The sequence below is a fragment of the Onychostoma macrolepis genome, chromosome 23 (assembly GCF_012432095.1).
Source record: "Onychostoma macrolepis isolate SWU-2019 chromosome 23, ASM1243209v1, whole genome shotgun sequence".
Taxonomy (NCBI): Eukaryota; Metazoa; Chordata; class Actinopteri; order Cypriniformes; family Cyprinidae; genus Onychostoma; species Onychostoma macrolepis.
This window is the reverse complement of record NC_081177.1, coordinates 9,904,240-9,920,459: the sequence shown is the minus strand read 5'-3', so window position 1 is coordinate 9,920,459 and position 16,220 is coordinate 9,904,240. Positions and strand designations below refer to the sequence as shown.

Below are 16,220 nucleotides of genomic sequence, written 5' to 3'. Positions count from 1 at the left end.
GAAAGCTCCTTACGCTGTTTAAAGATATCATATGTATAATGATTTCAGGGAAGGCTATAAACGTAATGATGGTAATTTGGTGAAAAATATAGTTACCATGGCAATGGCAATTTTATTTCTTGCATAGTAACAATAGGTATATCAGTGCTATTTTAAGACTGCAGAAACCATGAAAAACCATGGATTTCTCCTCGTTACCATCATGCTTTCTATCTATGGTATTTGTTAGGAGAAATAATTTTAAACAACATGTAGAAAAACACAATTTAGCATGATTTGATTTTGAAAAACCCACATTGAGTTTTTGACAGTAGTATTATGGTGGTAAAGGCCCCAATTGTAAAACCAAAACCTAAGGTCTACAAAACATTTCTTGCAACATATTACCTTCAAGGTGTCAGGACAGTCATTTAAAATGAACTTCATCCACATACTTTGATGTCTACGGGTTACTTATGTGTTCTGAGAATTACTTTGTTAACTTTCTTTGTAGTCTGAGAATAATGAATATAATCACAACTGGCAAAATGTCAAATGGTATTTACCAAGATTTTCAAGTCAAACACAACAAGTCTGTTTAGTGTTAATTTATTCAAATAACAAGTTAATACCAAACATTACAATTGATACAAAATAAATATAGTTAATGAAGTACCATACAATTGTTTATAATCTGTAAATGCACTTATGCATCATTTTAAAATCGATAAGCTCTCTGCAGATTAAACTGTTGAACAGATGCTGCTTTTTCATGTTTAGTCTATGTATACCATTAGTTAAAACACTATGTCTCATATCATTCCTTCTTCACAACATTAAAATGTAAATGTATGGTACTGTACCAATCAAGATAATCCATTATATAAATACTGAAGGTCCATAAGAACAATATAGCTTTATGCTTAGAACAAACATGTGAAACATGTTACAACACACGTTTGTCTGGACTGTTTTACTAAATGGGAAAATGTTCAAATGACCTGTGAATATTGCTGCAACAGAGTACAAATGAGAGCACAATCCAAATTCATAAATGAAAATTGCATTTATAATAGTAATACCCTTTAACACTTGTTTGACGGCTCATCGATCAACATTAAAACAAACATTCAGCTGTTCAGCTAATGTTTCTTAAGTGCCCTATATAGATATAGATGTAAGTCTCACTTCAATAGCATCTCCTGATATTAAGATCTGCTTTACTAGACTGATTATGGCAAAAACAGTAACAGTAAAATCCATAGGACATATTCTACATCAGTCATTGTAATCTTTGATACAGTTACAGTTTCCTATTTGAATCAAGAGATTCAGACATAACAGTTGAAATCATACAATTCTGAGTATGAAATTACAATGACAGCTGAAATGGAATAATTGGATTTAGCCACATAAAAGCAGGGCATGCTTTTTGATTCAGAGTGCTATGATTGTCCATTGACCAAAAACACATCTACAGTATTTAAGCACAAAGACGGGGAACCACTTTACTAATGGAAACTGAAAAAAATAAAATGAAAAAAAAAAAATCTAAATATGCCCTCTTAGATGGACTTTTTTGGATGGTTAAAATGACCAAATACTATTTTTTTTTTTGTTGTTGTTGTCTCAGGCAATGAACATAGCTTTAAGTTTACAGCAAAAGACAAAAAAAAAAAAAGATGATTAAAAAACCTTCTAAATGTACTATACGTAGTCAAAAGCCATAGCTGTTATTGCTACAGCAAAAAGCAATTTTTAATGGTCAACTTTAGTTGGATGAGAGAATATTTTAGATGTTTTCTTTTTTCATGTGTTAATGAAGTGCTTCTTTTCATCTATAAAAACAGCAACTACAGGATTTCGTAGCTTCTTCCATATTTGAAATAGTTCAGAAGCCATTTTAGCATTGAAAATTGTGGTGGCACGGCAAAAAGTCACTCTGCATGCAGCATAACGGAAACAAAAAACCAACAGAAAGAGTATGTTTGGTACTATTCTAGGACCGTACACAATTTGAGTGCCGCTGACTTCATCACAACAGCAAGTCAGTCATTTCAGTCATTTTGCAACTAGCACCAATACATCATTGTCCAAAATGTTCTTCTGTTGCACTCTAAGAGACGTACTGTAGCCCTACTGGACCTGAAACACGTTGATCTTGCTAGTGTTTTTCAGAGTCTGTCGGCGGTTACAAAACCAGACCCGAACCACCTCTCGGTCGTAATTCAGCTCCTTGGCGATCTCTGTAATCTCTTGGCCAGTGGGAAGGGAGTTTTTCTCAAAGTAAGTGTTGAGGACCTCGATGGCCTGCGGCGTGAAGCTGGTTCTCCGCTTGCGCTTCTTGGAGGGCTCTCCGCCCACAAACTCCATCAAGTTCTGCTGACCTTTCTGATTCCAGAGCTCAGCCTCTGCCAGCCAGCGCTCCAGCACGGGTTTCAGCTTCTGGGCACTTTTAGGGGTGATGTCAAGCTTCTCAAACCTTGAAACAGGAGGCAACAAGATAATATGTGTATGCGAGACATTAAATGGACATGGATGATTGATATATAAAAGGGGTGTGATAATACAGTACACACATTTGTACTGAAAATGTTCAGTGTCACGCATGTGTACTGAACAAATACAACATTGTTTTAACATCTTAATGTATGGAAATTAATTTGAAACTCCTCATCTCCATTTTGATGAATCAATATCAATTCTTCAATCCCAAGATCGATATTTTAGGCTATGCTGTTTCAGGTGATGCGCGAATAAAAATTCACTAGACATTATATCGTGCATCCAGTCTAATAATTGATATAAGCTTTGTGTTTAGTTACTTTCAGTAAGAAACAAAGTCTTATATTTCAAATTCTGTCCATTTTAATAGGAAATTCAAACAATAAATTATGTTTTGAACTAGGGCTGGGTTTTGGCACAAATTTCACTATTCGATTAGATTCTGACTCATAAGCTTTTGATTCGATTCGATTATTCTAGATATACATCAGGTACAGTACATGGCAAATTTTCTCAAGAAGAAAAAGCTTTACTACAATACTATATTAATCAAGGTTAGAATTTACTGATTTGTACATAAAGACTTAAATTACACTCAGTGAAATTTTTACAATAACAATTATATTTCTACTCCAATTCGATTTTTTGAAATAAACATTTATATGGTGGCTGTTATAAAAACATGATGGATTTATTCAAACATCGAAGAACAGTAAAACTTATAATGAATATGTTATATGGTGCATATATTCAGCAAAATGCTCATCTCTAGAGTTCATTTTTCTAGCTGACTAATGAGTTTATGGTCACCGAGTTTGTTTTTTTCTGAGGTAATTTTTTTTTCCTATCAAAAGTAACAAAGCACAAAGTTTATTACGACTGACTGAAAACAGGCTAGATTAATCAATTCTTAGGATTTAAGAATCAATATCATTTTGTCAAAATGAGAAGCGATTAAAAATCTAAAAATTTTTACCAAGCCCTAGTTTAAACGGCAGCGAGGAGTGTGAGTGAATGCGATCATCCCTTCCTCTTTACTACTAATTAGCATAAAATAAACATGAATGAACATCTCATGTCCTATGTAATTGCTCAGTCATTACATGTCCACAGCTCATTAGTTCACCCGAGAAATTAAGTCTAGAGAAGAGCATTTCACTAAATATATACACTACCTTAGCCTATATGTTCATTATATTTTACTTAACCTGTTAGTAATGTCTAAATGTATGTTTAAATAAATGTCATGAAAACAAGTTATGACAGACACTGTGTAAATGGTTATATTTATAATAATTAGATTTAGACTTAAAACTGCAATTTACATGTTCACATACAATTTTTTTATTTTGAGTGTTGATTATTATAACTAAAAAAAAAAAGTCAATTTAATGTAATAGTTTGGGCTCTGTTGTTAATTGTAAGCTAAGTGCGCAAGTAACAAGGTTCCCTATATAGTTTACAACATCAGTTGAGAAATTTAATTCTAATTATATTTAAAGACAATATATTTTAAAGCCACAATCTGTTGACTGTTCAGAAATGTATGCCCGCCCCCACCCCACTAACAAAAACATACAGGACCGTGACATCAAAACCACGGTATGTACTGAACCATCAATTCTTGAGTACCGTTACACCCCTAATAAATAAAGTTTGCATAAACTATGGTTCATGACAAAAATGTTGGATACAAAGAGCCTTGTGTGTCACTAGTTATTTTTTCTTCCTTTAATGGCAATATTTACAGAACCTAAATGGAGCGGGAGTAGTCCAATCAGTCCTGTTAGAACAAGTAAAGAAAGACAGAAACCAAGAGAAGATAGAAAAGAGAATAACCTGCAGATGGCCGACTGACTGTAGGCGGGACCCTCCGTAGCGGTGAGAGCCTGGCCCACTTGAGTCTGTGTCAACCCCAGAGAGAGCCGTCGAATCTTAAAATTCTTGGCAAACTCTCGGATCTCCTCCAGATTAATGGCCTCTTCTTCATTCACAGCAGACTGTGGCTCTAATGAAAACAAAAATTGAATTAGGACTTCTGGATCCTCTCCAGATCATAAACAACATGAGTAATTTATCCACGAGTCACTGAAGCACCAATCTTCAAAACTGAAATCTGATCTAAACACACCTTACAGAATTGCTCCTATTCAATTACGTGACTGAAGAAGGTTGTAAATGCCATACTGCAAACATTACATAAACAGTAAATTACCAGAAAAACGTAAACCTACTGCTGACAAGCTGCCCCACGGTAGGTATTTCTCCACAGGCGATGGCACCGGTAGAGGTGAGGGATGTGACTGATTTAACCACTTGTGGCTGGGGAGCAATAATGACTTTAGATGGAGCCACTTTCCCAACAGGACCCTAGAGAACGAATCACAGTCCATTACCAAATATGACAATCATTTTACAAATATTTCACATTCTGTGAGTGGCGTTAAAAGCTTGTTCAGTTTTATCTGAAACAGATGAACATGAATCCAACATTTTATTACACTGCTTGTTGTATGTATCATGCCAGTTCAGAAATGAAACGATGAGTGGCGCTAAAACGTTAAGTGGGAAAATAAGTCTTTATTAATGAATAATATGGCCCTGTAATCATAATAAAAGTTGGTATTTTAATGCCACTAGTGTTCATTTTAGCTGGAAACTGGCGTTAAATGCATGTATGGATACATTTTTGGAAACACATTTTACAATGATCCTACGGCATTTTAAATGGATGATAGGACATTGCTAGATGGATGCCAAACAGTTGCTAGGGTCTTCTTAGGTGTTATGCATACAAAAAAGGTGCACAGACTGCACAAAATGTTTATTGTGTGTTTACAGACTAATGAAGAGCCACAGTGGGCGGCACTTCTGTACCGGTGTGCTGGTCTTGGTGAGTGTCAGGGGCACAGTGGCTTTGGGGAGGACGGAGGCAGCGGACGGGGCAGCAGCTGTTGGACCGTTTCCTATAGTAGCAATGATCTGACCCTGGGAGTTGAGGAGCAGCTGTGGGGACACAGTCTGGACCTGCAGGCCTTGAGCGGGTAATGCAGAGGCTGCCGCAGCTCCAGCCAGTGATGCAGGGTTGACCAGCAGGGGAAGTGTTCCAATTACCTGAAACATAAGTATGAAAATAATGAAAAAAAGTGCGAGAAGGCTTTCCCTTAGGAAAAATGTGTCTATTAAATGAATAAATACATTTAAATGTAGTACTAACCTGGCCCTGTGCATTGGTAATGAGTTGACTTGTGAGTCCTGCCACATTAGACATGGCACTGGTGATGATGGGAGTTGTAGTGAGAGAGCTGATGAACTGAGGCTGAGCTCCAAGAGACGCTGCACTAATCTGAAGGGGGGGGGAAACACTCTTGATTAGATTAGACTGAATTCATTATGAAATTATCTTTAGTAATTTAAGACTAGATGCATTTCCTGAAAGAAAACGCCATTACTTTTAAAGCAGCAAGAGAGCGTTTTAGATGAGGTTAAGTTTAAGATTTTAGAAACTATAGTCAATCTCCTCAGAAATAAGATTTATACAAATATTTCTGTTAAGTAATCAAGCCCTGGAATACTAAGGGCCAGATTTACTAACAGCTTGCGCCAGCGGCAACCATCTTTTGGCGTTAAAATAGTACTGTCCGGATTTACTAAAGACACACAGTGAAGAATTAGCGTCGAAAAGGCGTGGACACAGTTATTTTTGCACCTGACCTTATTAAATATACATTTGTAGGAGTTTCCCTTTCAGACACAAAATTCATGGGAGGAGAGTATTAAAATGAATGATGCAACAAAATTTACTAACATTTGTACTCGTCAAATTACTGGTATTTGCGTAATTATTTAACGCCCTAAAAAGCATGTCTTAAAGCAGCCTGTAATTTGCGCTGCTCTTGGTAGATTGCGCTGGTCATTATGGAAATGATCTGTCTGTGTTCTTTAATGTGTGCATAGTCAGTAAATCACCTGCAGAATTTTCCCCTCCCATCGACGCTTTTATGGAATTGCGCTATAACGCTAATTTGCCTTTTAGTAAATCTGGCCCTAAAACTTTACTCAACTTTTGACTAACTAAATAAATAAACAAAATGTGCTTTGTTTTGAAGTTGGACCTTTTTGGGGTTTTTCCAACGCACCTATCAATTACTTAAAGATCTGTGAGGGTGTTTGTCGTTTAATATAAATAGTGAAAATCTATACTATTTCGTCTACAAAAAAATTCAATAAATGCTAAAATCAAAAACTATTTTTAAGATGAATTGTTGATATGAAAGCAGTCTTCAAGAAACTACCTCTTGAATATCCAATACTAGCCAATACATTTTTTAAATTGGTTAGTACCCCATATTGTCCCAATATATTGCACATTCCCATTTCCAAATCCAATTTTTCTCATATACGATGCAACTGAACCCAATTACATGTTTCTATCCACAACAGAAGTGCTCCCTACTCACAATAGCAGGGTTGATGGACAGGCCTGCAGTCTGAAGTGTAGCGACCGAGGCACTGGGCTCCGACAACTTCTGAACAACAGACGCAGTGGTGGCTGGCGTGGTCTGCGTTGGCTGCAGAGCAGACATCTGGGACTGCAGGACTGTCTGCGCAGGTGACTGCAGCTGCGTCTGGACAGAGTTCAACAAAGTAGCGGCTGGAAAAGAAAAACAAGCTGTTGTAACAGTTAAAAACAAATAGTTTTTATGAGATTGTCTGCTCAGTAAAACACCTTGTACCATTAAAATATTCATTATTCTGAACTGCTGACTGGCCTGAACAAGTCACCATTTCATATAAACATAAAATGCTGCCCTTAATCCATGTATTTTAAATTGAATTCCATGGCAACAGAATTAATATAAGCACTTTTAAAAGACATTTTGCGCAGGATCAGTATGAAAAATATGCATGAGCACCATACCTTGCAGTCCTGCAAATGGCAGCTTCAGCAGTCCTCCGGCAGGGCTGGCTGCAGTGAGACCAGGGAGGGTGGCGACAGTGGCGGTGGGTAAGGTGAGCACTGCCAGACCCCCCTGACCCCCCACAGATCCGGCCATACTCAGAGGAATGAACAGGGGCTGACCCAGAGAACCCTGCTGGGCAAGCATGCCAGTCATTAGAGAGGCCAAACCATCCTGAGTCAGGACCTGGCAAGGTAATGGAATATAGATTTAATTATTCGGAGAAAGTTTTTTCAAATGCTTTGACATTTATTAGGTCTTTTTCTGACATTCTGCACAAACGTTGTTATAGTCACTTAAAACTATTATAAATCAGTTTTGTTAATCGAAAAACTGAAATAATATTAAACAAACATTAGATGGAAAAAAATTTGCAACTAACTGAAATAAGTCTAAAGACTGAAAATGAACATTTTAAACACGGCATCACACACTAACCAATTTTGTAAATGGTTACAAAAGATAAAAGATGCTGATGCTAAAAGCGTTGACTCATTCAGACTGTAATCAAAGCCAAAAATCTGAGCAAAAGTCATGAAGTGTATTTTAGACTTAAGGTCCTTTTTCGTATGCGTTTTTCTGTTTTTTTTCTTTTTCTTTTCTTATTTGTCATCCTATCCTATCAAAATGCTTGCTACGGATGCATAAACTGAACCTGATCTGTTTTTTAAATTTTTTTTATGACAAACAAAAGTTTCGGAGGCAGTGTGTAAATGTCATTGACACAACATGAGGTCGTATTTATTTTTTAATATGCGAAAATTTTGAACGAGAATTTCGGAGAATTTTAGTACCTTTAAGCTGGGGTACTAAAATTACGAAAACAAAAACAAAAAGCTAAATAAAAATGCATTAAACATAAAAAAAATACTAAAACTTGAAGTAAAATCACAATATACACTGAAGAAATAAAAGCTAATTTAAAATATTAATAAATACTATAATGGTATATAAATAATGAAAGAATAACACTGATTTACACTGATTTGCTAAATTGGGGATGTTACCAAAATTATAAATTAATTAATTTAAAGCAGGTGTTTTTAATCTTTACAGAACTAGGTACCCCTCACTAGAGCTGCACGATTCTGGATAATAAAATAGAGATCATGATTCTGAGCTAAGCAAAATAACATGTAATTTACTAGAGGTTGTGACAAAATATTAATTGCCTCGTTCTATTAAAAAATGTCTAATCAATTTGAATGAATCATTTTTTTTTTTAAAAGTTCGAATGAATGATTCAATGTCTCAATCATAAATACTTCACTTGTTCCATTACTGAATGAAAAAGCAATTTTTAACAAATCTCTTGAATGATTTTTTAACAGTAACTAAGTAGCCACCTAGTGGAAAAACAATATAATCAATATTGTAATCAACTAACGTTATTTGAAGCTGCAATTTTAAAACAAAAATTGCTTTCAAAAGATGATTTGCTCCATTTTGATCGCTACCATACACATAATTTATTTCAGTATTTATTTATTATTAACATTTTTGCACAACATAATGCTTAGTGAATCACTTGTAAATGTTTATTTAGAAAGTTAGAAATGTCATGATATGAACATCCTTGAGTACATTCAGATATGAAGACCAGAGTCAGAAATGATCAAGAGCTTGAGGCAAAAATGATGCTAAAAGTGGCCCCTAATATTTTAAATGGCAAAAAAAGGAAACTGGAGTTCACCTGTGGGCAGGCCTGGACAGTGATGGGCATGCTGGTCTGTGGCTGGGCCAGAGACACACTGATGGGGGCTTTGGAGACCACGGTCTGTACTGCAGGTGCTGAGACCTCCACAGACACTACATGCAAAGAGAGGTAGATTTGCTGAAATCTTTAAAAAAAAAATTGCCCTGATATTTCCATGCATAGGAAACATGATCAATGTCTCTTTCAAGCCATGCAGTTATTACAATTATGACAATAAATGCCTCTTTGATGGTGGTGGCTTTGCATACTGGGTTGCTATGATACCAAACTAATGTGGCTATTTATATCAGTCAATTTGATTAGTCTCACCAGCTGTGGTAGTGCTTGTGGTTACTGGACTATCCAATGGAGCCTCCTCAGCTACATCCAGGGTATGAACAGCAGCCTCCTCTCCCGCTGACTCCAACTTCCCATCAGCCCCTGAAGAGGACAAGGCTGTATCCACCTCCACCTCCAGCACACGGATGGTCTCTTGTCCTGACATGACAATGACCTGGAAGAAAGGGTGTTAGGAACTGGTTATAAATGCTCTCTTGTTTGGGGTAATGAGGAGCAGTGTTGACAAGATGAAAATGGACCATGGTCTGTTATGGAGTTTACACCTGTGTGAATATTCTGATCTCTCAGACATTAAATTATTGGTGACATTTGCTGAGCAAAAGAGCATGAAACTTTTGCAACTAGAGTGGGGCGATATATTAAATATAATAAATTAAATTAAATATAATTTAAATATATTATTTGGTTGTTAAAGGTGCACAAAGCAATTTTTTACCCAGATTAAAAAAGGTTTCAGGAATTAAAGAAATGAAAAATACCTTTTCAAAACAATTTATAATATTAATAATTTAAAATCACATATGCTCACATGAGATAAAGACTCCAGTCATATCAGTAGCATAATAAAAGCAGTTTTATCTGACATGGAACAGATCATCTTATTGGGGCTGCCATGTTGAGTTCACATGACCATTCACTTAACTCTCCTGTTAATGAACACAATTGCTCATGGAATAAACAAGTCATGGCTGAGTGTGAATAGCACATCTATAATTGTTAATTGAAAACTTTTGCATGATACTACATTCACACCATTAAGTGTCACTATTAGTCCAAGACAACAAAGTTCGGAAATGTAAATAAATTAATAAATAAATAACTTTTGAAAACGTTTGAGCTGATGTTTTCATTTTTGTAGTTCATTTCAAACTATCCATTTCAATTCAAAAGACCCAATTGCAGCATTACTCAAAAAACAACATGGAGGAACATCCATGCACATTTTTACGTATTACAATGTTTTGGTAAAAAAAAAATACACGTAGGTGGGTAAATACTGCTTTTCTTTACTATGCTGTGTTATACTAGTGCATACAAACAAAAATGTATTATTCCTTGGATTTATTTATTGAATTTTTTGGAATATCGCCCAGCCCTATTTGGCACATATGCTTCATATGCATTTAACAGCTGTACAAGAGGCTCAATAGTTTAAAAAGGTCCAATTAGGTAAGAACAAGCACCAGAAGATGCTCTTAACAGGTGCCCATGAAGACCATGTAAACTCATGGACAGAAATTTTGCTGTCCAAGTATGACACTAATGTTCAAGATTCTTTTGAACTTTTTAATTACGAAAGAATCCAGAAATAACATCTATCATGGTTTCCACAAAAATATGAAGCAGCACAAGTGTTTTCAACATTATAAGAAATGTTTCTTAAGCAGCAAATCAGCATATTAGAATGATTTCTGAAGGATCATGTGACACTGAAGACTGGAGTAATGATGCTGTATATGTAAGGGATAATCAATAGCTAGCTGTGCATTAAACGATTTGAATGCACGACGTGGAGGCGAAGAACCACCCGACGCGCAGCATTTATCTTGCCTCCGCGAAGTGCATTCAAATCGTTTAATGCACAGCTAGTCGTTGATTATCCCGTTTATGCCATGGTCATTTCCCAGCATTCACGTATTAAAGATGTTAATAATATTTGCGCTACAATATTTGACCAGAACGATAAAAATTACGGTTATTTTCGTCTGTGTTACTATTCAACCGTAACTGTATGTTACTATGGTTACCAATGTTTATAGGAAGCGCATTAGTATAGAATGTGATTAAACTGACCTGGAACTACCTGTGCAGTTCAACGAATTTAATCAACACCTGCCAGCCAATCAGAATCGAGTATTCAGACAGACCATGGCATAATTAGTTTTGCATCACAGGAATAAATTACATTTTATAAAACGGATAGTTACGGTCCTTGATTCTGATTGATTGAGCCACATTCGAAGCTGTTGTAAATTGCTCTACAAGCATACACCTTTGTTTACTTTTGTGTGTTGCTTGGCAACCACTTTGTTGCAACCACAATCGTTTATGAGGAACTACATTGTTTGTTGGAAGAATACTGTTTTTATTTATATCATTACACTTTATTTGCTCTGTTTTATTTTGTGAAACCTTACTACGTATATGGAATAACCGTTTTATAAAAGAAATAAGCCCCGTGAAGCCATGGTTTACAGTGAATATATAACAGCTAAGGGGGTTTTACAACGCCCCTTAGCTGTTATAAATCCACTGTAAACCACGGCTTCTTGGGGCATATTGCTTTATTGAATAGTGCTGTCAAAATCTGCGAGTTAACACGGGTGATTAACTTTTCCAGTTTAACAGCATTAAAAAATATTTAATGCAGTTAACGCTGGGGCAGAGCTAGACTTTGGCCACCCAACTCACTTCTTGGCTGCTTCTGTGTCTCTTTTTTCTTGACAAGAATTGCATTTATTTAGACGCAGAATGCCTTTACGACCACATCAAATGGGAGACTTTTCAGACGCGCACTCCAACTTCACCTCAGCAACAGATGCTAGTCAAACGAGTGCGGAAACGGTACAAGTGACGAGGAGCTTCAGTAGAACAGTGAACTGCAGTCAGATGAGATGTTTTCAGGCCATATGTCAGTAAAAACAAATTGTCCTGTCCTGTCAGCGATTATAAATTGCTTATAGTGTGTGCTCTTCAGTTGCACGCACAAATACAGCAGCGCACGCTGTAGCCTGTCATTTCATATTAAAGCGAGAATGAAACTACGAGCATGCGTGTCAGATCCGCGTCACGTTCAGCAGCGGCAGCTCTTAAAGTAATAGCAGCCAAATAACCCAGCTGCTGTTAATCTGTTAATTTTTTTAATCTATTGACAGCACTAATTTTAAAATATGTTAAAATAGAAAGCAGTTATTTTAAATTGAAATTGTATTTAAAATTGTTAATATTTCACAATATTACTGTTTTTACTGTATCAAACAAATGCAAGTTTTAAATGGTAGTCTATTATACTACAGTATGATGCAGTTTTGAAGCTTTTGCTCAGCTTAATGTTTGATTTTTATTAAGCTTTTTATTAAGAACATTCCTCGATCATGTTTCAGTCAAGATCAGAGAAACATCACAGGAGCAAATGCAGGGCTCAGGCAGAGAGGGAAGCTCAGCGCAGCACAGAGAGCAGTACAGACGCAGGAGAAGGTGCATACCTGGTCGTCTTGTGCTGGGAATTTCAAAGTGCAGGAACCTAAAAGCTGAGAAAACACTTCTGCAGTCAGACAGTGAATGGCTAAAGAGAACAGAGATGCCAAGCACACGTTAGGACACAAAGAACCAACCCAACAAGGACACAAGTGACATGAGTACAGCAAACAAACGAGAGCGTCTGCCCAAAAACCGGCATAAGCAATGCTTTCTGCGAACCCCTCACCACCAGAAGAGAATTGCTTGTGCTGTGAACGTAGACTGAACACTCACACACGTGGGGCATGAGGCTGGACAAGTGATGAAATGTTAAGGTACATCTGTGTTTTGGTAACACTTCATGAAAGTAGTGAGAAACGTATGGGAATTATGACTTGACTCAGGAATACCTGTTCATTGACGGTGAGTGGCGCATTGTTTGCAGGGAGATCCTCAGTGTCCATGATGAAGTCTAAGCTCTGAGGAGATCACTGATTCTGCATAGTGGTTGAAGGGGATGTTACCAGCTCCACAGTACCACCTGAGACAAAGAACCTGGTCAATAAGGATTCTTGACAGGATTCCTGACAGCGCTTTTGTCTCCACCGTGATATAAAAGTTGACCCCATTTAATTAAATTTACTTTTCATCAAGAGCTTTTATATTTTTTTAGACCCTCTGCTATAACCACCTGTCAAAGACCATTTTTCACAATTCAGAGAATTGTAGGATGTCCCATCCTACATTATTTAATCATTGAATATCCCATTTTAATTGGAAATGCTTCTCGAAAAAAAAGAAAACTTTTTTTTTTTTTTAAATATGAAGCTATAACATTTAAAAAAAAGTTATTTAGTGCAGCTAAATCTGACAAATATCCTATTTCAATCAGTAATGCTTTACAATGTGGATGAAAAATAATTTTAAATATTAAGTTTTAAAGGTAAAAATGTAGGATTTAGTGCATATAAATCTGACAAATATTCCATTTCAATCAGAAATACTTTACAGTATGGTAGAAAATATGATTTCAAACATTAATTTTTAAAGGTAAAATAAAAAAGAGTATGTGATTTAATGCAGCTAAATCTGACAAATATCCAATTTCAACCAGAAATACTTCATAATATGGAAGAAAATCATCATTTTAAATATTATAGTTGCATAAATATAAAATATAAATAGTTGCACTAAATCACTTTTTCTTTTTCTTTTCACTTTTATAACTTAATATTTAAGTTAATATTAAAATGTTCTTCCATATTGTGAAGTATTTCTGGTTGGAATAGGATATTTGTCAGATTTATTTGCACTAAATCACAAATATCCCATTTCGATTAGAAACACTTCACAATATGAAGAAAAATTATGATTTAAAATACAGTATTAGGTTATTAAGGTAAAAAAAAAAAGATAAATATGTGATTTAGTGTTCTGACAAATATCTCATTCTAATCAGAAACACTTCATAATATGGAAGATAAATGTTGATTTAAATGTTAAGTTATTAAGGTAGAAACTGCTATGTGATTTAGTTGCACTAAATGTAACGAATAATTTACAAACAAGGATCCTTTTATAGTTTTCTTACTATAGAGTCCTTCACCTTTAGTTGTCTCACAAGGTTATCACAAAATGAATATCAAGTTTATTTCAAATGTAAAATATGATTGTGACTAGCAGCAAACCCTTATAAAAATTCACCACAGTAAAAGTTTCTGCTATAACACATCACTGTCACAAAAACAACAACAACAACAAAGGACAGTTTCTGCATGGTTTCAATAACATTATATATTACATTTACAGTAATAACATTAAGCATTGTAAATACTATGGTGTTTTGGCAAGAACTATGAATACCATGGTAAACCTTTGCAAGGCATTGAGCAGATAATCATGACGTAGAGAAGTGTGTAACGTCACGTCTATGACGCCCGCTCTCGAGGTTGTCAACTTAAAATATTACAATCCAGGTAACTGGAGGAACGTAATCACAGTTCTTAAGAATTTGGGACATTATTTCTAAGTATAAATGGACCGAGCATGTTCGAATGTCATCACTGTGCAAGTGCAATTTAAGATGCACGTCTTGCATTACAAATTGGCGCATGTAATTATCCTAAAAACAATAGAGCATTATGTAAGCCTTGCGCATTTTCACTTCAAGCAGCAGGCCTGTGAGGTACTAGTGCAGCCCTCCCAATACATTCACAATGCAATAATAAAAACTCTCCTCCCGGGACACACACTTCATCTACTGATCACACTCCTCACATGCCAATATGCCACGACTCGGGACGGCATTTGATGTATTTCCTTTCTCTTTATCATAAATATATAAATTATGCTAATTAAGACCATTGCATATTAACCAAAAACTCATTTCGAGTCCGAGACTTCGTATTGCGTTGTGCAAAAATAACGTGCAAGCTGTGATCATATTCACGACTTACCCGCTGAAAGGTGGGATATTTTCTTTATTTCTCCTCCTTGGGCGAGCTTTGCCACAGTTTGTTTTAAATATGCATAATTAAAAATTCATCTCACAGCTTCCGACGCGCGCTACGAACGCACACAAAAGAGCTATTTGCATTGATAAGGAGGCTCGGGAAAGCGCTGGTCCTCTTTACAACTAAATATTTAATGACGTCTTTCCGTTAACTGTCGTGCCGGTGAAGCAAATGCACCTTAATAGCCAAGGTAAACCCTTATCTGCAGAAAAGTGCCGAAAAATTAACACAAATTTGCTCTTTTGCACTACGTCATGAACATAATTTATGCAGGCCGAGTCTTGCATTGAAAAAATGGCGCTGGCTCGACAGAACTGGAGCGATGGCCGTCTTAAAGGGACAGTACACAGTTACTGCAGTTCACCGCACTTGATTCAGACTGCAATATTGCTACAGTGTGAGGATATGCTTTCGCAGTAAAATTACTAATATTAATAAAGAGATCAATTTATTTTGTATTATTATTTTTTATCAAAATATATTATTTTAATGATATAATATAACAATGGCAACAAAAATAATACTTGTCATGCTTATTATTACTGTTTTTATGTTGTTGTTTTCCAAAAAGTATAAGTATTTAAAATATTGATATTCATACCAGTCTATTAATGCAGTTTTTAAAGAAAATCATATAGGCGATTTTTATTACATGATAAAATGTAAAATATACAGATAAACAGAACAAAACAGACAATTAAGTTGTTCACTGCACTATTCCAACCCTTGAATCCAACTGTAATATTGCTACATTGTGAGGTTATGCACTAATACTAATATTAATAATGGAATCAATTTATTATTATCACTTATAAAAATGAAGACATAATAAGTGTAAGCATGACTACTATTACTGTTGCTGTGTTTCTTCAAAATAACAAAATATATTAAATGAGGAATTAAATGACTAAATCACATATTAATTTTTTTACCTTAATAACCTAATACTGTATTTTAAATGAGGAACTAAATGTAAATCAAGAAATGGAATGATAAAGAAAAAAGAGTTTGGCTACAGCCCAAGCA

The 16,220-nt window shown here is 35.6% G+C and overlaps 1 protein-coding gene across 2 annotated transcripts; it reads right to left on the bottom strand.

Moving 5' to 3' along the window:
• Positions 1–572: 572 nt before the first annotated feature.
• Positions 573–15,516, bottom strand: pou6f1 (POU class 6 homeobox 1). 2 transcript variants are annotated; one of them, XM_058764331.1, is made up of 12 exons: positions 15,138–15,516; positions 13,092–13,222; positions 12,708–12,752; positions 9,472–9,655; positions 9,139–9,254; positions 7,406–7,631; positions 6,945–7,138; positions 5,702–5,830; positions 5,362–5,598; positions 4,719–4,854; positions 4,324–4,492; positions 573–2,461 (listed from the first exon to the last, which is right to left on the bottom strand). In XM_058764331.1, the coding sequence occupies exons 2-12, from the start codon at positions 13,143–13,145 to the stop codon at positions 2,116–2,118; spliced, it is 1,836 nt and encodes a 611-aa protein (XP_058620314.1). In that variant the 5' UTR covers positions 13,146–13,222; positions 15,138–15,516; the 3' UTR covers positions 573–2,115. The 2 variants fall into 2 exon arrangements, with proteins under 2 accessions (XP_058620314.1, XP_058620315.1); XM_058764332.1 differs by lacking the exon at positions 12,708–12,752.
• Positions 15,517–16,220: the final 704 nt, after the last annotated feature.

Bases quoted from the DNA above. Each gene is read 5' to 3' on its own strand.
- pou6f1 (XM_058764331.1), bottom strand. From the start codon at position 13,145: ATGGACACTGAGGATCTCCCTGCAAACAATGCGCCACTCACCGTCAAT. The intron at 12,753-13,091 runs GTATTCCTGAGT...GTGTTTTCTCAG, and splicing joins CACTCACCGTCAATGAACAG to CTTTTAGGTTCCTGCACTTT. The intron at 5,831-6,944 runs GTGAGTAGGGAG...CCCCCCCTTCAG, and splicing joins TGTCCATCAACCCTGCTATT to ATTAGTGCAGCGTCTCTTGG.